The 21,727-nt window shown below is 46.8% G+C and overlaps 1 protein-coding gene across 3 annotated transcripts in view; it reads right to left on the bottom strand.

Annotated features, from left to right (window-relative positions):
* Positions 1-21,727, bottom strand: part of LOC101026166 (protein tyrosine phosphatase receptor type N2) — a 973,501-nt gene that overhangs the window by 585,509 nt on the left and 366,265 nt on the right. For all 3 annotated transcript variants that reach the window (XM_021935384.2, XM_021935383.2, XM_021935385.2), the window contains one exon: positions 19,890-20,058. In XM_021935384.2, the coding sequence (XP_021791076.2) occupies positions 19,890-20,058 (169 nt within the window). The remainder of the gene's footprint in view (positions 1-19,889; positions 20,059-21,727) is intronic.

Genomic DNA, 21,727 nt, shown 5'->3' with positions numbered 1-21,727 from the left:
GCCATTCTAATATTCTCTACCATTAATACTAGTATCTCACTATCATTACCTTACCATCATTCCTACCATCTACAGTAGTATCTCTTTACCATTTCAATAAGTCATTCTTTCTACCATTGGCCACAGTATCTTCTACTATCAATACTCTTCCTTTTCTACCATTATCATCACTACCTCGCATTATCAATAACAGTATCTTTCAAATTTCCATCAATACATCTTTTCAATTATCATCATTACCTTATCATCAACAATAGCATTCTACTGACAATACTCTTCTTCGTTTCATCATTATCAATTAATATCATCAATAATAGCATTCTAATTATCAATACTCTTTCTTCACCATTATCATCAATTTATCATCACAATAGACGGTACTAATAATCAATACTCTTTTCAATTTAATATCAATTTAGACACAATAAATAGCATTTTCAATATCAATTTTCACTTCCACATTACTATCATCAATTTAATATCAATAAATAGCATTCTCCACGACTATCAATATTTTCACTTATCACTTAATAATAATAACAGCATTCTTACCATATCAATAACACCTTCACCATCATCACCACCCCATCATCAACAACAGCATCTTCACCATCAACACCTTCACCATCATCATCACCCCATCATCAACAACAGCATCTTCACCATCATCACCCCATCATCAACAACAGCATCTCCACCATCAACACCTTCACCATCATCACCCCATCATCAACAACAGCATCTCCACCATCAACACCTTCACCATCATCATCACCCCATCATCAACAACAGCATCTCCACCATCAACACCTTCACCATCATCACCCCATCATCAACAACAGCATCTTCACCATCAACACCTTCACCATCATCACCCCCCCATCATCAACAACAGCATCTCCACCATCAACACCTTCACCATCATCACCCCATCATCAACAACAGCATCTTCACCATCAACACCTTCACCATCATCATCACCCCATCATCCACAGCAGCATCCCCACCATCATCACCCTCACCATCAGCATCATCCCACCATCCAATAGCAGCATCTTCACCATCATCACTTCCTGTATCGAGACCAGCCCCAACTTATACATTTCAATGTGGGATCGGCACTTTCTATTTTCCCTAAGTGTTGTGAATCTGAAGTAAAGGAAAGAGTACAAAGAGATTTTTACAGCTGGACGACATTCACATATCCCAGCAGGTTCCGTGATGCCCACCTGAGCCGCAAAACCAGCACGCTTTTATTAGCGATTTCAAAAGGGGAGGGGTGTATGAATAGGGAGAGGTCACAGGGATCACATGCTTCAGAGGGCAATAAAAGATCGCAAGGCAGAGGGCAAAATTAGAATTACTGATGAGGTTCCATGTCCTGCTGGGCACGCATTGTCTTGATAAACATCTTAACAGGAAACAGGGTTCAAGAGCAGACAACCGGTCTGACTAGAATTCACCAGGCTGGAATTTCCCAATCCCGGTAAGCCTGAGGGCACTGCAGGAGACCAGGGTGTATTTCATCCCTTATCTTCAACCGCATAAGACAGACACTCCCAAGCGGCCATTCACAGACCTACCCCTGGGAATGCATTCCTTCCCCAGGGTTATTCCTTGCTGGGAAACTAATTCAGCAATATTTCTCTGACTTGCTTTCTGCAAGAAGAAAAATATGGCTCCATTCTGCCCAACCCCTCAGGAAGCCAGACCTTAAGGTTATCTTCCCTTGTTTCCTGAAGATCGCTGTTGTTCTGTTCCTTTTCAGGGTGCCCTGATTTCATATTGTTCAAACACACATTTTACAAACAGTTTGTACAGTTAACACAATCATCACACGATCCTGAGGTGACATACATCCTCAGCTTACAAAGATGATGGGATTAAGAGATTAAAGACAGGCATAGAAAATGATAAGAGTATTGACTGGGGAAGTGATAAATATCCATGAAATCTTTACAATTTATGTTCAGAGATTTCAGTAAAGACAGGCATAAGAAATTATGAAAGTATTAATTTTGGGAACTGATAAATGTCCATGAAATCTTCACAATTTATGTTCTTCTGCTGCGGCTTCAGCCAGTGCCTCTGTTTGGGGTCCCTGACTTCCTGCAACAACTTCCACCATCAACAACAGCATCTCCACTATCTCCACCATCAACAGCAGCATCCCCACCATTATCACTTCCACCATCAACATCATCCCTGCCATCATCACCTCAACTATCAACAGCAGCATGCCCACCATCATCATCCCACCATCACCATCATCAGCAGCAGCAGCACCATCATCACCTCACCATCCACAGCAGCATCCCACCATCAGTGTCACCCCCACTGTCAGCAGCATCAAACTTCTACTGCTGCTGTGTGCCAAGCCCTGGACTTCCGTGAAGGAAGAATAACTCAGACGTGGCCCTGTCCTCACACATCTTGCAGACTGAAATAGGAGTTGAGTCACAGATGTTAACAACCGTAATTGAAAGAATACTATTACAGAGGTTCAGAAAAGCAATCCTGGTTTTGGAAGAATGTGATTCTCTTCAGCTGGAGGAAATCAGAGCTGCTTCCTGGAGCCGTTCATAGAGCCACGCCCTGCACTGTACCCCTCACCTGCCAAACAGTGGCACCGCTGAGGAAGTGACTCTCCTCGATCCCAACTTTACTGGGGTCAGGGGTACCAGAGCTAAAAATCAGGCCTCTTCCTTTGACAAACATGTCTCCCCTGGAGATCACCCAGCCCAGCCCCAATGGCACAATTATGAGTTCAGGCTGACAGGAAGGCCAGGAGGTCTGGGGAGTCCCACACAGCGGGAGATGCTGAGTGGAGGAGACTCCTGTGTGCGCACTGGTCTCTGCCCATGCTCATCAGCTGTTCTCCTGCACCGAGGATCCAAAACAAATTAGGAAGCCCAAGTCGGGACATCTTTTGACCACATAACACACGTTTTCTCCCTGTCTCACCGCCCGCAGGCAGTGCTGACAGGCACATTGATCACCGTGTGCTTGCTGCCGGCCTGACAAAGCACACGGCTGCAGCACTGTTCGCAGGCTTCCTAATGAGCTGGCACTGGATGCGGCCAGGTTTGGCTGCTGAGGTGGGAACGCTGCAGCTCCGGCTCCGGCTCGTGAATGTGGGGTTGGGATGACTTCACTGTGCCTTTCGGTGATTCTGGCAGCTCATTTATTTTCTCTGTCTCTCTCTGTGTCTCTGTCTCTGTCTCTGTTTCTGTCTCTCTGCGTGTCTCTGCCTCTGTCTCTGTCTTAACACAGTAGAAAGTGTCAGTGTTTAACAGTGCTCAGGCTCTAAGTGGCCCACTCATGTGGAGGGGAAATAATGGTGGTGTCATTCTTACCGACAGCGCTGTCTCCAAGACAAAATAACATTTTTGTATTCAGGGAAGCAGCGGGGTCTCACACTAGCATATACTGTGCTGTCTCTGCAGCCAAGGTATAGAGCTCTCAGATTGAAAAACACGACCCCGCACAGTTTTTAGAGTTCACAAAATCTATGAGGTTGAACAGGGCAAGTCCTAAACAACTTAGGATCAACAAATTTGTAGCGAGTTGACAGCATCACGAGGCGCCAATGTGAACGCCTGGATATCTGCTAATGACGATGCATTCTGCGAGTCTGGAATTATCGGAAGACTCGTGACGCCGTGAGGCCAGCGCTGCTCTCACCCCGTCCTGCTCCGAGACTCACGATGCCATGAGGCCAGCGCTGCTCTCACCCCGTCCTGCTCCGAGACTCACGATGCCGTGAGGCCAGCGCTGCTCTCAGCCCACCCTGCCCGCCCGCCACTCTTCCTTCTGTCTCCTGTTTGCATTTTGGCCTTTCCAGAAGCTGCACCCCAAAGCCTCCTACCTGGCAAGTGAAAAGCACAGGGCATGATTAAGGCAGCGAGTTCCAATCCATATCCCATCCACCTTGGCCTGGGATTAGAGGTCAACTGACTCAGAACCACCCGGAGGATGGAGGGACAGGCATCGCCACGGGGCTCTTATTCACTGAGCACTACACTAGGCTGTTTTCGGTTTTACATGCCTTGATTTTCTCTAACTCTCTCAATGACTCGATGGTACAGACACGATTATCCGCATTTTGCATATGAGGAAAGAAGATCCTGCAGCGAGGAGAGGGCAGAGCTAAGACGCAGCCCTTCTCCCCAGCCTCTGTGTGTCTGTCACATCTCAGACACCCAACACGCCGAGTGAACAGAGGAACAGCGAGCAGGCCAGCTTGCATGGAGCACAGGTCTGGGCGTGGAGGGGCTGCTAGTGCAGGGGGGTGGCACGTGTCACTGCGAGTGTTCAGTGGAGGGCAGGGACAGGACTGTCCGGGAGGAAACCAGGGTGACAGTCAGGATGACAGTGGCCAGCATGCATCAGCCTGCTCTGCCTCAGACACTACCGTGTATGCTGGGAGCAGAACACCACGCCCTGGGGCCACTTTTCCACCAGAGCTCCGCTTCCCACCAAAGGTCATGAGAACTATCGCATGAGGGGGTAAACTTAAAAACCTCAAATGAACGTCGTGAGTGGGGCATCCAATATGTGGAGGCCACGGTTCTCATCGCTGTGTGCCTCCACACCTGCTCCTCCAGGTGGCATGGCTAAGCAGAGGGCTGTGAGGGAAGCTGTGTCCCCAAACACACTCCCCCATGGTGGCCCCCCTCCAGAAAGAGGGACAGGGGAAGGTGGGCTTGTTGACCGCATCTGGGTGGTGACAGTTTGGGGCTGTTCTGGATGAAGCCACTGGGGGTAGTCATGGGCCAGCCTTCCTGTGAACGCAGGCGTCCCTCCTCTTGGGTAGACATCAAGAAGGGAACTGCTGAGTCCAAGGACAGACATATCTTTAGCCTTCAAGCAGCTTCCAAATACAGGTTATAACAGCTTGCATTGCATTCCCACTAATTTGAGAATTTCTATGTCCTCATCAAGAGTTGGTTTTATAGATTTTTTTTTAAATTTTAGCCAATCTAGTGCCATGAAGTAGTCGTTCTTTATGGTTTTGTGAATAAGGATGCTCAGCACCTTTGATGCCTCCATTGGCCATTTGTATATCTTTTTATGAAGTATCTGTTCAAAGTTTTTATACATTTTTGTGTGGGGTTACTTGTGTCTTTTCCTTTTGCAGTGTTACTGAAGTATAACTGACATACAATAAACAGTACAGGAGGCATGACAATGAACACGTCCATCACCCTGAACACGTCCCGGTGCCCTGGAGACACTGCCCTCTCCCATCCCTGTCCACAGCTCCAGGCAATCCCGACCAGCTTTCTGTCCCTTATAATCCAGTTTGCATTTTCTACAGCTTTCCAAACTGGAATTATAACAATAGGTCCTCTTTTGTCTTTTGGTCAACAGAAATGAGACTCACTGTGCTGTTTTGTGCATCAACAGCTCATTCCAGTGTATTATTGAGTAGCATTCCACTTTGTGGATCAAACAAAATTTCTTTGTCCATTCACTTTCTGATAGACATTTGGGTTTTTTCAATTGTGGGCATTTACTATGAAAGCTACCATGAAGATCCGTGTGTAAATCTTTGCACATGTGCTTTCACTTATCTTGAGAAGTGGGACTGAAAGTTACAATGAAGATTCGTGTGTAAATATTTGAATACACACATGCTTTCACTTATCTTGAGTAGAAGTGGGATTGAAAGCTACAATGAAGATTCGTGTGTAAATCTTTGAATGCACACATGCTTTCATTTATCTTGAGTAGAAGTGGGATGGAGGGATCACAGGCAGGTAGACATTTCACTTTTGAAGAAACCGTCAAGACATTTTCCAAATCATTGTTAATGTTTTACATTTCCACTGTTGGCATATGAGAGGTCCAGCTTCTCCACCTCCTTGCCAATACATAGGATGGTCAGTTTTTTTTTTTTTTAATTTTAGCCATTCTTACAGGTTTGTAGTGGTATTTCACTGTGATTTCAATTTTCATTTCCATAACGAGGAATGATACTGAATATTTCACACTAAACTGTCACTCATTTGTCCTCTTCGGTGAAGTGTTTATTCAAATCTTTTTGCCCATTTTTTTTTATTTCAATAGCTTTTGGGTTATGCATGGTTTGGGTTACATGAATGAACTGAATAGTGGTGAAGTCTCAGATCTTAATACACCCATCATCCAAGTAATGTACATTGTACCCAATATGTAGGTTTTTAAAATCTCTCTCCCCTCCCATCCTCCTACTTCTGAGTCTCCAAAGTCCATTAGATCACTCTGTCTGCCTTTGCATATGCATAGCTTGGCTCCCACTTACAAGTAAGAACATAAGGTAATCAATTTTCCTTTCCTGAGTTACTTCACTTAGAATAATGGCTTCCAGCTCCATCTAAGTGGCTGCAAGAGACATTATTTCATTCTTTCTCATGGCTGAGTAGTATTCCATGGTGTATATATATACACTACATTTTCTTTTCTTTCTTTTTTTTTTGGTTAGATGGAGTCTCGCTCTGTTGCCAGGCCGGAGTGCAGTGGCACAATCTCGGCTAACTGCAACCTCCACCTCCCAGGTTCAAGTGATTCTCCTGCTTCAGCCTCCCAAGTAGCTGGGACTACAGGCACCCACCACCACACCTGGCTAATTTTTTGTATTTTTAGTAGAGACAGGGTTTCACCATGTTGTCCAGGATGGTCTTGATCTCTTGACGCCGTGATTCACTCGCCTCAGCCGCCCAATATGCTGGGATTACAGGTGTGAGCCACCGCACCTGGCCTACATTTTCTTTCTTTATCCACTCATCGGTCAATGGGCACTTAGACTGGTTCCATATCTTTGCAATTGTGAATTGTGCTGCAATGCGGTCAGTGGGCACTTAGACTGGTTCCATATCTTTGCAATTGTGAATTGTGCTGCAATGAACATATATCTACAAGGGCCTTTTTGATATATTGATTTCTTTTCCTTTGGATAGATACCCAGTAGCGAGATTGCTGGAACAAATGGTAGATCGACTTTTAGATCTTTACGAAATCTCCATACTGTTTTCCATAGAGGTTGTACTAATTTACATTCCCACCCGCAGTGGATGAGTGTTCCCTTTTCACCACAGTCATACCAACTCTATTGTTTTGTGACTTTTTCATAATAGTCATTCTTGCAGGAGTATGGTGGTATCTCATTGTGATTTTAATTTGCATTTCCTTGATGATTAGTGATGTTGAGCATTTTTTTCATATGTTTGTTGCCCATCTGAATATCTTCTTTTAAGAAATGTCTATTCATGTCATTTTTCCACTTTTTAATGGGATTATATTTTTTCTTGCTAAATTGAGTTCCTTGTAGATTCTGGATGTTGGTCCTTTGTCAGATGCATAGTTTGCAAATATTTCCTCCCATTTTGTGGGTCGTCTGATAATTTCTTTTGCTATATGAAGCTATTCAGTTTAATTAGGTCCAATTTATTTTAGTTTTAGTTGCATTTGCTTTTGGGGTCTTACCCATGAACTCTTTGCCTAGGCCAATGTCCAGAAGATTTTTTCCTAGTCTTCTAGAAGTTGTATGGTTTCAGGTCTTAGATTTAAGTTGTTGATTCATCTTGAGTTGATTTTTGTACAAGGTAAGAGATAATGAGGTAGGAGGCAGGACTCAACTTCAGAGGCAGGGCTCGGTTACTGAACCAAATTAAGGACTAGTTAAAACAGAGCTAAGGTGAGAGCAGCTTTCCATAAGTCACACCCACCAATATGCCATGTCAGTTTACCCTTACCATGGCAACACCCAGGAGTTATTGCCCCTTTCCATGGCAATGACCTGATGACCCAAAAGTTACTACCCCTTCCCTAGAAATTTCTGCATAAGCCACTCTTTACCCTCATATAATTAAAAGTGGCTATGAATACCACTGCAAAGCCTCCTTGAGCTGCTACTCTCTGCCTGTGGGGTAGCCTGGCTCTGCAAGAGCAGTCACAGAGCTAAACCACTGTCAGAGTTGTAACACTGCCTTTTCAATAATGTTGCTTTCTTCTATCTCCAGCTTGACCTTGAATTCTTTCCTGGGCAAAGCCAAGAACCCTGGTGGGCTAAGCCCCACTTTGGGGCTCCTTACCCTGCATCAATAGAGATCCAGTTTCATTCTTCTACATAAGGCTATCCAGTTTTCCCAAAACCATTTATCAAACAGGTGTCCTTTCCCCAGTTTATGCTTTTGTATGCTTTCTCAAAGATCAGTTGGTTGTAAGTGTTTGGGTTTGTTTCTCGGTTCTTTATTCTGTTCCATTGGTCTATGTGTCTACTTTTCTACCAGTACCATGCTGTTTTGGTAACTCTAGCCTTGTAGTATAGTTTGGAGTCAGGTAATGTGATGCCTCCAGATCTGTTCTTTTTGTTTAGGATTGCTTTGGCTATTTGGGCTATTTTTTGGTGCTGTATGAAAATAATGTTGGTATTTTGATAGGAATTTCATTAAATGTGTAGATTGCTTTGGGCAGTGTGGCCATTTTCATGAAATTCTTCCAATCCATAAGCATGGGATGTGTTTCCATTTGTTTGTGTTTTCTACAATATATTTCAGCAATGTCTTGTAGTTCTCCTTATAAAGATCTTTCACCTCCTTGGTTAAGTGTATTGATAGGTATTTTATTTATTTTTTGAAGCCTTGTAAAGTGGATTGAGTTCTTGATTTGATTGTCAGCTTGGTCATTGTTGGTATATAGCAGTGCTACTGATTTGTGTACACTGATTTTGTAACCTGAGACTTTCCTGAATTCGTTGATCAAATCTAGGAGTCTTTTGAGGAGTCTTTAGGGATTTGTAGGTATATGATCATATTATTGGCAAACAGCAATAGTTTGACTTCCTCTTTTCCAGTTTGGATGCCCTTTATTTCCTTCTGTTTTCTGACCGCTCTGGCTAGGACTTCCAGTACTATGTTGAATAGAAGTTGTCTTCTTTCAGTTCTCAGGGGGAATGCTTTCAACTTTTCCCCATTCCGTATGATGTTGGTTGTGGGTTTGTCATATATAGCTTTTATTATTTTGAAGTAATTCCCTTCTATGCCGAGTTTGTTGAGAGTTTTTATCATGAAATGATGCTGGGTTTTATCGAATGCTTTTTCTGCATCTATTGAGATGATCATATGGTGTCTGTTTTTAAGTGTTTATGTGATATATCACATTTATTGACTTGCATGTGTTAAACCATCCCTGCATCCCTGGGATGAAACCCACCTGATCATGGTGTATTATCTTTTTGATGTGCTGTTGGGTACAGTTAGCTAGTATTTCGTTGAGGGCTTTTGCATCTATGTTCATCGGGGGTATTGGTCTATAGTTTGCTTTTGTTCATTATTTTATCCCTGATTTTAGTATCAGAGTGATACTGGCTTCTTAGTTAGGGAGGATTCTCTCTTTCCCGATCTTTTGGAATAGTTTCAGTAGAATTGGTACCAATTCTTTGAGTGTTTGGTACAATTCAGCTGTGAATCCATCTGGTCCTGGGCTTTTTTTTGTTGTTGTTGGCAATTTTTAAGTTACTGATTCAATCTCACTGCTCATTATTGGTCTGTTCAGGGTTTCTATTCCTTCCTAATTTAATCTAGGAGGGTTGTATGCTTGCAGGAATATATTCGTGTATTCATTTCTTCTAGATTTTCTAGTTTGTGTGCATAGAGGTATTCATAGGAGTCTTGAATGATCTTTTGTATTTCTGTGGTGTAGCTGAGCTTATTTGAATCTTCACTCTTCATTTCTTGATTAATCTTGCTAATGGTCCATCAATTTTGTTTATATTTTCACAAAACCAATTTTTTGTTTCACTGATCTTTTCTATTTGTTTCTTTCTTTCAAGTTGATTTAGCTCTGTTCTGATATTTGTTATTTCTTTTATTCTTCTAGCTTTGGGTTTGGTTTGTTCGTATTTCTCTAGTTACTTGATGTGTGACATTAGGTTCTCAATTTGGGCTCTTTCAGACTTTCTGATGTAGGCATTTAGCATTGTAAACTTACCTCTTAGCATTGCTTTTGCTGTATCCCAAAGGTTTTGATAACTTGTGTCACTATTATCATTCATTTCAAAGAATTTGTAAACTTCCATCTTGATTTCATTGTTAACCCAAAAATCATTGAGGAGCATACTTTTTGATTTCCATGTATTTGTATAGTTAAAAAAATTTCTTTTGGAGTGAATTTCTAGTTTTATTCCACTGTGGTCTGAGAAGATACTTGATATAATTTTAATTTTTTAAAATTTATTGAGACTTGTCTTGTAGCCTAGTATATGGTCTTTTTTTTGTTTCATTACTTTTTCTTCTAAAAAGATGGGATACATGTGCAGAACGTCCAGGTTTGTTACATAGGTATACGTGTGACATGGTGGTTTGCTGCACCTATTGACTTGTCTTCTAAGTTCCCTCCCCTCTCCCCCCACCCCTCAACAGGCCCTGGTGTGTGTTTTTCCCCTCCCTGTGTCTATGTGTTTTCACTGTTCAACTCCCACTTATAAGTGAGAACATGCAGTGTTTGGTTTTCTGTTCCTGTGTTAGTTTATTGAGGATGATGGCTTCCAGCTTCATCCGTGTCCCTGTAAAGGACATGATCTCATTCCTTTTTATGGCTGAATAGTATTCCATGGTGTATATGCATCACATTTTCTTCATCTAGTCTATTTTGGAGACTGTTCCATATGCTCATGAGGAGAATGTATATTCTGCAGTTCTTGGTTAGAATGTTCTGTAAATATCTGTTAGGTCCATTTGTTCTAGAGTGTAGATTAAGTCCATGTTTCCTTGTTGACTTTCTGTCTCAGTGATCTGTCCAGTACTGTCAGTTGAGTACTGAGGTTCCCCAGTGTTGGCATGTTGCTACCTATCTCACTTCTTACATCTAGCAGTAATTGTTTTATGATTCTGAGAGCTCCAGCATTTGGTGCATATACATTTAGAATTGTAATATCTTCTTGTTGGATTGGCCCTTTTATCATTATTTAATGACCTTCTTTGTCTCTTTTTACTGTTGTTGCTTTAAAGTCTGTTTTATCTGATATAAGAATGTTCCTGCTCACTTTCGGTTTCCATTTGCATTGAATATCTTTTACTACCCCTTTACCTTAACTTTATATGCATCTTTATGTGTTAGGTGAATCTGTTGAAGATAGCAGATATTTGGTTTGTGTCTTTTTATCCATTCTGCCAATCTGTTATCTTTTAAATGGAGCATTTAGGCCATTTACATTCAACACTAATATTGAGATGTGAGATATTGTCCCAATCATCATGGAGACAGGAAGTGTGGCTTTCAGGTCACGTCTATCCCAGTCCAGTAGCAAAGCCAGGTCCCAGATTCTGTGCTTGTGGCTGCAGCGTGCTTCCCACTCCCTGCTGAGTTATGGCCAAGGGATTTTGTCCCTACTCGAGATTAGATTGCAAATTTTAGTTGGGAGCTTCTCTCAACGTGTGGCCACTGCCTGAGTTGGCTGGCAGACTTCCACAAGGTCCCCTGTAAGACAGAATGGCTTCCCCAATCCATGCTGGAGACTGGGAATGCACACAGGGATCTTCCTGCTGCTTCTCCTACTTTATATTCTCCACTGCTCCCTAAATCAGTTCCAGCACTGGGTTAAGGTCCCACCCCCATGGGCTGAATTCCCCAGTGGGGGTGCATATCTCAGAGGCAGTGTCTCCCCCTCACACTGTGGGGCTTACAGTTCTCCACTTAGTTCCAGTGTCGGCTGCAGCCTGCCACTTCTTTCAAAGGTTCTGTGGTTTCTTTCAGTTTTCCTGTCAAGTTCTGGTGTTGCTGCTTGGAAAAAAGTTCACAGTGTGAATCTTTACACACTATTTTGTCTTTCCAAGTGGGAGAGGCATGCTAACACTGCTTCTAGTCCACTGTCTTGGAAAAAAAAAAGTCCATTTTTAATGTGCTGCTTTTTATTTTAGTTTTTAGAGATTTTTATACATTCTGAAATTCTTTTTTTATCTTAAAAAGTACTATTTGCAAGTATTTTTCTAAGTCTGTGGCTTTTCATTCTTTTGTGTGTCTTTCAAAGAAGTGTCTTCTTTTGAAGAAGAAAATTTTTAAATTTTGACAAAGTTCTAGTTATCAATTTTTTAAGGATTGTGTTTTTGTGTCATATCAATACCAATTTGGAGGTAATTTCCACTTTAACACTATTGAGTCTTTAGACACATGACCATGCATATATCGCCATTAATTTGTCTTATTTAATTATTCTCATCAATGTATTGTAGTTTTGATTGTACATTGTCTTACACATATTTTAGATTCAACCTTAATTATTTCATAATTTTATGCTACTATAAATTTTTTTAAAATTCATATTTAATTGTTGCTAGTATACAGAAATAAATTAATTTTTGTGTGCTGACTTTGCACTCTACAGCATTGCTATATTTACTAGTTTTAGTAGTTTTTCTGTAGCTTCCACCAAATTTTTGACAAAGGTTATCATGTAATCTGAATGCCTCTCATTTCTTCTTGTTTTATTGCACTGGCTAAGATCTTCAATGCCACAGGCAGGTAGATCACCTGAGGTCAGGAGTTTGAGACCAGCCTGGGCAACATGGTGAAACCTAGTCTCTACTAAAAATGCAAAAATTAGGCGGGCATGGTGGCGGGTGCCTGTAATCCCAGCTACTTGGGAGGCTGAGGCAGGAGCAACACTTGAACCCAGGAGGCAGAGGCTTCTGTGGCCGAGATTGCACCACTGCACTCCAGCCTGGGCAAGCAGAATGAAATTCCGTCTCAAAAGAAAAAAAGAAAAAGATCTTCAATGTAATGTTGGATAGAAGAGGTAAGAGCAGACATCCTTGTCTAATTCCAGATTTTAAGTGGAAAGCATTCAGCCCTTTGCCGTTTGGTGTAATCTTAGATGAAGGTTTCCATCAAGGATGAATGCTGGGTTTTGTCAAATGCTTTTTCCAGTATCTACTGAGACCATCACATGGTGTTTCTTTCCCTTGTTACTATGGTGAGTTATCTTGGTTGATGTTCAAATGTTTGACATACCCTGTATATCTGGGATAAATCTGCCTTGATTATGATGCAGTATTCTTTTTTATATATTGTTGAATTTAATTTGATAAAAATTGTTTAGAATTTTTGTTTCTATATTTCTGAAGAAGAATAATCTGCAGTTTTCTTTTAAAATCTTTCTCTGTATGATTTTGATCTGTTGACATTTATTGAGACCTATTTTATGGCCAGCATTTGATCTAGTTTGGGAAATATTCTATATAATATACTTATAAAGAACGTGTGTTTAGTAGTTTTTAGGTATATCATTCTATAAACATCACTTAGCTTATATTGGTTAATGTTGTGGTTTAAATCTTCTCTATACTTACTGATATTTTATCTATCTGTTTAATCAGTTACTGAGAGAGGACAGTTTCAGTCACTAATGCTCATGATGGACTTATATGTTTCTGTCTTTAGTATTTTCTTACGTTTCCTTTATGTATTTGAGGCTCTGAAATTGGTTCATAAAATTTTTCTATAGCATCTTGATGAATTGACCATTTAGTCATCATAGAGTGTCTCTATCATGAATAACACTATTAGTCTTGAAGTCCACTCTGTCTAATATTAACATGACCATGCCAGCTTTCCTGCCTTTCAAGTTTCCATTGTACACATTTTCCATCCTTTGGGTTTAAGTTGCCTTCTTTGCCTGTGCTTGGGTCTGGGCTCCAGTGAGACTCGAGATCCCTTTATGCTCTGCACTCAGCCACCAGGTTTCTGAACCTCAGGGGAGCTCTCTCTGCTTTAAGGTCCAAGTGTCAGTTTGTGAGTTGCTGAAGCTTCTCTTCCCTGTTGGTCCCACCCTGGCTTTCTGCATCCTTAGAAAGATGCAACAGATGTTTTTCCACCATGCTTTCTTGCCCCCAGCCTTCAGAAGGCCACCGTGGTACACTCTCTAGAGGCCTGGCGCTCCTTGGCAGGATTTCTCCCAGCCCCCTCCCTCCTCCATCCCTGGTGCCCCAACTCGCGTACTCAGTGAAAGCCCATAGGAAAGACGTGGGGGTGCAGACACTCACTCTGTGCAGCCGGTCTCTCAAAGAGCTTCTTAAAATTTAGGCCGAATTCTCCCCGCTTCCTGTGACTGGCTCCCGCTTCTTCCATTCCAATGCGCATGAAAGAAGCTGCGGTCTCCTCTCCCTGGTGTGAGTTCATCCCCTTCTGAATGCAATCCTCTCCCTGGAATGGGTTCATCCATCCCCCTCTGAATGCAGTTCATCCTCTTTTCCTGTGTCCTCAGCTCTGGCACATTTTCTCGGGGCTCCTCCTTGCCGGCTGGGGTGGGAGGAATAGGCTCTGACCTCTGCACCCCTCGTGCATGTTACCTGCCAGGAGGGTGCCTCCTGAATAGGCCCCCTCAAGGCGTCTACTCTTGGAAGCCCGCCTGGGCCACTTGCCCCCTCTGGCATGACCACTGGGTGCCCCACCTACCTACCCCTCTGTCAAACTGCCTGGGCACCTGCCCCCTCTGGCATGACCACACCTGGGCCCACCTACCCCCTCTGTCAGAAGCCTGCCTGGGCCACCTGCCCCCTCTGGCATGAGTGTGCCTTTACCTTCTGTGTTCCCTGCATCACAGAACTTGCTTTAATTTTTTTAGCTGTATTTTTCGCTTGTTTGTTTTCTCCCTCCGACCCAGTAAAACTGTAAAATCCTAAAGGGCAGAAACTAACTTTCCTTAACCATTTCCTTAACCCAGCACCATTTCTTGTATGTTAAATATGTTTTTTAAACATCTCCAAAATAAATCTGCTAGTTAATGGTATTGGTAAGCAATGAATTTCCGATTAAACCTCCTCAGTAACACAGAGTGGACAGGGAATTTATGGTGTTCTGCATGATGAGTACAAGGACTGTGAGCCGGTGCCACCATAGTCAATAAAACAGGAAGCATTACCACCCTAACGATGCAGAAGTCGCGACACCTTGATTTAGTGATCAGTAAGCGCTCAATTAGTGTTTAAACGAGGAGAAAGCTCTGAGTCATCTCGCTAATGAACAAAGAGAAAGAGCATGATTTTATTCCCAGTGGCTTCTGTTACAACGTCACCGGCATGAAGGCCCTGAAAGGCAATATGTTTAGGACATTTCTCCATCACTTGTGATGATGGATACATAGAAAACAATGATTTACAAAATAATTCAGAGGAAGTTGACTGTACCTTGAAAGATCATCAGTATATAAAGCTTAAATTTCCAATTAAAATATTTCATCAGCTGAGAGAGGCGGGGAGAAGCTGCGGCCCAGATCTCTAAGTCCCTACATTCACGGGGCAGCAAAATCTGCGCGGCAACACTACAGCCTCCGTCACGCACTTCCTGCGCTTATTCAGTCTTTGTTCATTAGTGAGATGACTAACAGCTTTCTCCTCATTTAAACACTGGACAGAAAAGAAAAGGAGTTCTGGGTTTTCATGCATTTTTTTTAAATACTGAGAAGCATCTATCTTAACAAAGAAGAAAAATACCTAAGCCAAAATGCCACCAAGTGCTCATTTTCTGAATAACCGTTTGACGGCTGTGCTAAACGTCTGTGTGTCGGAATGGCCACGGAACTCATTAATTCAAACTCATTAATTCAAACATCTCCGAGGGGGAAAGAAGGACTTCCTGATAATTATAATGAGGAACGGCAGAGACCAGCACTGCGAGGCCGACCACGGAGTGTGGGAGGTTCCAAGGTGACAGAGCCAAACTTATCAGCAGGTGGACCCTGGCTGCTGGTGGAATATTTGACATGACCAGTGCCCACGCCCCTCTCCCATTCCTGTTTCTTGAAATGGAGAGCAGGCCAGACGGGGCCAGTGGTGGAAGATGCTCCTCTCCCATGCACCCAGCGGCCCTGGGGAGCGGCAGAGCCGGGGCATGCACCCCAACAGATCAGCCCAAATGGACCGTCACAAGCTCCCAACAGAGGGGATGTTCTGGTGCGGAGGCAGCCGCCACGCTGGCCCCTGCATGGGGAAGGCCGCCACGCTCGCCCCTGCATGGGGAAGGCCGCGAGGCTCGCCCCTGGATGGGGAAGGCCGCCAGGCTCGCCCCCTGCGTGGGGAAGGCCGCCACGCTCGCCCCTGGATGGGAAAGGCCGCGAGGCTCGCCGTATGGGGAAGGCCGCTTTGAGAGCACTCTGGGGCATACGTGGAGAATGCTGGTGCTGGAATCCTAATGCAGTAAGTCAGGAATGGAAAGACTTCAGTAAACACGACTGGTTAGTGTGACCAGGCCTGATGAGCACTGAGCTGCTGAGTCCGGCAGAGCCACTGAGCACCTGGAGAGCGTCCCAGGACGTGCAGCCCACTGTGCTCCGCCTAGGAAGGCATCCTGTCTGTGGCAGGAGCTTGCTTTCCCCAGGAGCTGCTATGAGCCAACTCACAGGGCATCACTACGATACCTCCCAATGGTTCATAGCACGAATTGCTCAATATCTACCAAAGACCTTCACTCTCAGTGAGTTTCTGCAACGTGCTACAGTTTGTTTCTAATGCATGGATGTCGCTGCTGCGTGGTCGACCTCACGTCTGGCTGCTGAGGACAGGGGAGCGCCTCAGGCACTCAGTTTACCCTAGACGAGAATCTATGCTGTGCCCTGTCCCACAAGCAAATTCCAATTCTAACTCTGACTCTATTTTAGTGCCGGGGCTATTTAATAAAATAACTGAAACTCAAGGAGGGGCATGATGATGGGTTCAAAATGGAACAACTGAGGCTCCCATTGAATGAAACCCAATGCTGTTTGCAGGTGACGCCCCGCTCACTGGCCCGTCTGAGGCGCGGGGGGTGAGCCTCCAAGGCTATGCTCCCGCCTTTCTCTATTCAGAAGCCCGTGAAGAAGGCCCTTGGACGTCAGTCTAGGTGAGCATGCCGCCGTCAAGTCAGGGGGAAAAGACGGGAAACCGCTTCACGGAAAAGTGTCCACTGATTTCCCTTCACTCCAACTTCTTCCGAGTCTCTGAAACTTTTAATGACGCCTCGCCTTTCCCTCGTATGTTACTAAAACCATCTCTGGACTGCACGGGGGTTACTTTACTGATTGTTCACTTCCAGCGTCTGGGGACGTGATGTGACGGCCCCGTTACAGAAACCTGAAATCTCACAGCAGCAGCGGAGGCACAGCACGGGGCCCCACAGCCCTTCCGATAAAGACACAACGGGGCAGAGGAGGAGCACGAAGCAATCATTTCAGAGCTGGAGGTGCTAAATTACCAACGTTCAAGGGAGTGGGATAAATGCCAGTTTCCATCGTGCTGTGCTGAGACCTGCTCTGCAGTGCCGAGGTGCGGGCACGCCGAGGGAATGTGTTTGCCAGGATCCCGGTGCCCTCTGATTCCCCTCATCAGAGTCAGAGACTTCCACTGAGCTCAGTTTCAGACTCTCGACCTAATTTCCATTTTATTTTTTAAAGATTATTTTATCAACGATAGTTATGGTTACAGCCACTCCTGACTGGGCACTCCATGAGGAGCTTCACACGTGGCCCTCGTGACACCTGCAGGGCCACTACCCCTGTTTACAGCTGAGGACTCGGGGGGCACAGAAGCTGAGCAGCCCCTTGGCCCCAGAGCAGTGAGTGGAGGAGCCTCTGACCCAAGGACAGAGCTGCATGAAATCCACCTTCTGCACCCACAAAATCCAGCAGGATGTCCAGTGCACCAAAGGTGCTTAGTTGGTCTCAGTTAATGAATAAAAAATTTAAATTTAGCATGTTTAAAATAGCCTTAAGTGGACCAGACCCTCTAGGGTTAGGCTCACACAGAAGGGCTCCCACAGGCTCCTGGAAAGGCTTTAAGGAATGTTTCTCAGGCCAGCCAGTGGTCCTGATGGGAGGTGGGCCTGGCACAGAGCAGGGCTGGGACTGGCCTCTCATTGTGAGACTAACCCTAGAGGGAGACCTGGGGCCCACAGTGCCCCGTGACCCTGCACTTCCAAGGGGTCTGAAGGCCCCCAGCCTCCACCATGAGGGGTGATTTCAACCAATCAGGAAACACAGTTCGTGATCAGGAAAAACACAAATATGGCCCAGGTGCCACTGGGCCCCCATTGAGCAGCCTCTTAACTGTGACCTGTGGGTCTGGCACACCGTGGCCCCTGCATGGCTCTGGGCCAGCATCAGGGCTCTGTTTGGCGGCTGTGGACAGCCTGGATTCTGCATTCAAACATTATTGTGACATCCTCCTGAGCAGAGGCAAGACCACAGCAAAGACGGCCACCCGGAGCTGCCCTCGGAAGGGCCTCAGAGAACCATGGGGCCAAGGCCAGGCCTTCCCCAGGCACCACCTGCTAAGATGCAAAAGTGCCTCAACTTCCTCACCTGCATGCACCGAACATGCCGCCTTGTGGGGCCATCATCTGTGGAAACTCACCCTGTGGTTCCCACGCTTGGAGCAAGGTTCCAGCAAGCCCCTAAGCTGGCCTGGGATTGAGCTTAGCAGCCACGTGTCCTCTGGGAGGACTCTGCCTTTCAAGGTCTGTGGGGGTTGCCCAGAGTTAACTTAAGTCATTTCAATGGCTCAATGGCAGGAACATAATAGAAACTGGGCCCACATTGCTTCCCACACACATCCCAGGGCCACAGCTCCTGGTGAGACCCCAGTGGAGTCCAAGAGAACGCAGAAGGTCCTCAGACTTTCCTGTCTCACACCAGCAGAGCTTCCATCTTAGAAAGGAGTGTGTCAAATTAGAGGTGATGTAACTAACGTGTGGCAGAAAAGGAGTGTGTGAGCATCACCAACAAGCCCCCAAGGTCCCCAGGGCCATCCTGGGCCTCAACACCTGGTCCAAAATCCTATCCCAGGGAGCTGGCCGGGCTGTGGCCTCCGAAGGTGATTTCTCAGCTCTCGTCCCTCCCTCCTGCCAGGCAATGCGGGACCTGTGAACTCTGGCCTAACCAGTCATCATAAAAATCATGCCTGCTTTTCCATTTACAAAGTTTACCGAGATTCCTAATTCCGTGTCCTTAAAATGTTGAGTGGGCTTTGAATGTTGAAGGGCATCGGAGGGCTCTGGGCTTTGCGTGTTGAAGGGCATCGGAGGCTCTAGGCTGCGTGTTGAAGAGGCATGGGCTCTGGAAGCTGCGTGTTGAAGAAGGAGCATGGAGGGCTCTAGGCTTTGCGTGTTGAAAGAGGCATGTCGGAGAGCTCTGGAGGCTAGTGTTGAAAGCATCGGGCTCCTACAGGCTTCCCTGTTGAAGGGGCATCCCGGAGGGCTCTGGGCTTTGCGTGTTGAAGGGCATCGGAGGGCTCTGGGCTTTGCGTGTTGAAGGGCATCGGACGGCTCTGCAATGCTGGTCCTTGCAGCTCCCACTGGCCCTGCATAAACACTCCTGGGGTTCGCCTCCGAGCCTGTCTGGGCTCTCTGTGCCCAGGGCGTCACCTTGTGTTTTTAGTCACGAGACCCTCAGCACGAGCAGACAGAGCCCTTATGCTGCCCTAGGCTGCCCCCTGGGGCGGGCTTGCTGGGGAGCAGAAACTTTCCTCAGACGCAGTAGTTGCACCTGGTGCCCCTAATTCCAGCCACGTTCAGGGCCCCTTGGTCTCCCTCAGTCGGGTTGCAGTGTCCACTGCTGTCCCAGGTCCCTTCCCAAAGGGTGAAGAGCAGCCACCTACCTCCTCTACCTCCCTGGTGTGCATCCGTGGTTTAAATGGTGGGCTTTCTGGAGTCACACTTTGTCCCAAGAACGATCCCACAGAGCCTCACCCTGAGGACTAAGCATTTGCGGGGGGCTGGACTGGGGGCAGATGTTGCTTAAGGAGCCCCAGGAGCACCGAAGCCCCGTTCACAGGCTGCCCACTGGCCTGGGACACCGGCGTGAAGCCGAGAGGAAACACGTCCAGTACCCACACCCTAGAGGAAAAGCCAACCCCGGCCCGGGGAGGAAGTGGAAGGGTCACCTCAGCACGGGGTCTGTCCTGCGCCATCCGGGTCCTGGCGAGTGCGTCTGAAGCTGGGGCCTGGGACAGGGCCTCCAGGAAGGGCAGGTGGCGTCGGAAGGCCTTGGCCAGGGCAGCGCCGCCCTCCCGAGTGTACCTCCTCTCACTGCCAACGCTGTGTTTTGAGGGCCTGAAAAAGCAAAAGAAACCAGACATCAACCGCATGTTTGCTGGTGCACGGAGCTGCCCTGTCCCCTGTGGTGCCTGGGTGCATGCGAGGGGGCCGGGAGCCCGGCTCGGTGGCCGGCCTGGCCTTGCTGCTCCGTGACCATGAGTTTGAACTTCTCCCAGACCTCTGAGCCTGTGTCTGGACGAGGATGGCTAACAGCACCTGCCTCGTGGTTGTGGGGATGGACGAATGACCCCTTCTGAGAGCTGAAGACAGGCAGTAAAAGTAACACGCAGGAACCAAGGGGAGGGGAGAAAGGGAGGAAGCTGCAGGCGCTGGCTGCAGGTTCAGCAAGAATTCTCCAGGAGGCAGAGGCAGCCGAAGGCCGGGTGGGCATGGGGGGCCTGAGGCTTGGCACAGCTTCTGCTGGGTTTGTGGGGAGACCAAGGAAGGCAGCCCAGAAGCTGGAAAAGGCGGGAACCAGGTTCTCGCCTCATAAATGTGCATTGTTTTAGGCCTCAGGTTGATGTACTTCGCTGCAGCCTCGGGACGTCCGTGCAGTGCTCTCGGCCCCTCCACTGCAGTCCCTGCTGTTAAACAGTGATGCACACAGACCACGCAGGGCAGGGATGCTTGAGGCTAGAAGGACAAACACATAAGACACTTCCCGCGGGCTGACACACGTGGTGCCCATGCTGCTGAGGGCGGCAGGGGTAGGGCCGGCGAGGCCAAGGCCAAGAACCAGGTGCGGCGGGCAGGGGCCCCGCGGAACCAGGAAGGCTGGCAGGGGTCCCGCGGAACCAGGCGCGGCTGGCAGGGGCCCCGCGGAACCAGGAAGGCTGGCAGGGGCCCCGCGGCACTGCTGTGTGCTAAAGGTATAAATCCAGGAGGCAGCTGGACATGTCAGCCACATGTGGCCCCCGCTAACGATGCTCAGAGTCCCTGAGAGAGTGGCCACTTCCCAGCGGGGCCCCCAGCACCAGCTTATGCAGCCACACGGAAAGGAATCTCCCAGCCTCCCAGAGCCAGGGAGATTCGCTGGGAAAGCAGCAGTAACGCCCAAGCTCATCCCCACTGTTCTGCAGCTTATGCCCCACTGCCAGCACAAGACTCAGGCCTCCCTCATAACAGGCTTTGCAGGTGCGGTCAGCTGCCATCTGCTTCTCTCAGGCCAAGGAGAAGCTAGGTCCAAGCTGGAGACAGAGTCATGACTCCCCACTGGCCCACGTGCAGCCCTGGTGGAGGCCTGGGCGTGGTGGGAGGACGTCCGTGGCCCCCGGAGCCTGCGCCCCGTCCCCCTTTACCCTCAGCTGCGGTGGAGAGCTTGCCTGAGCCATGGGGCAGCGTCTCAGCCCGGAACACAACGGGCATGGCCTCCCCACCTGCCAGCTCATCCGCAGACTCTGCCACTGGCCTCCACGCCCAGGACTCAGCCGCCCAGAGCTTCACAGCCCCCACAGAGGCCTCTGCTTTTTGCATATGACCAAAAGGGCCCAGAGCATGCTCCTAAATGAGGAAGAGAATTCCCACAGGAGATGCCGCTACCAGCCAGGATTAAGAACACCTGCGTGAATGACTACACTCCACCCCCACCTTCCATCGAGGCCCCACCTCCAAATATATAGAGAGAGTGAGGCTGGCATGGGGGTATAATCCGCTATATAATCCCGGCACTTTGGGAAGTGGAGGC

The sequence above is a fragment of the Papio anubis genome, chromosome 4 (assembly GCF_008728515.1).
Source record: "Papio anubis isolate 15944 chromosome 4, Panubis1.0, whole genome shotgun sequence".
Taxonomy (NCBI): domain Eukaryota; kingdom Metazoa; phylum Chordata; class Mammalia; order Primates; family Cercopithecidae; genus Papio; species Papio anubis.
The sequence above is the reverse complement of the archived record's forward strand: the minus strand, read 5'-3'. Positions and strand labels throughout refer to the sequence as shown.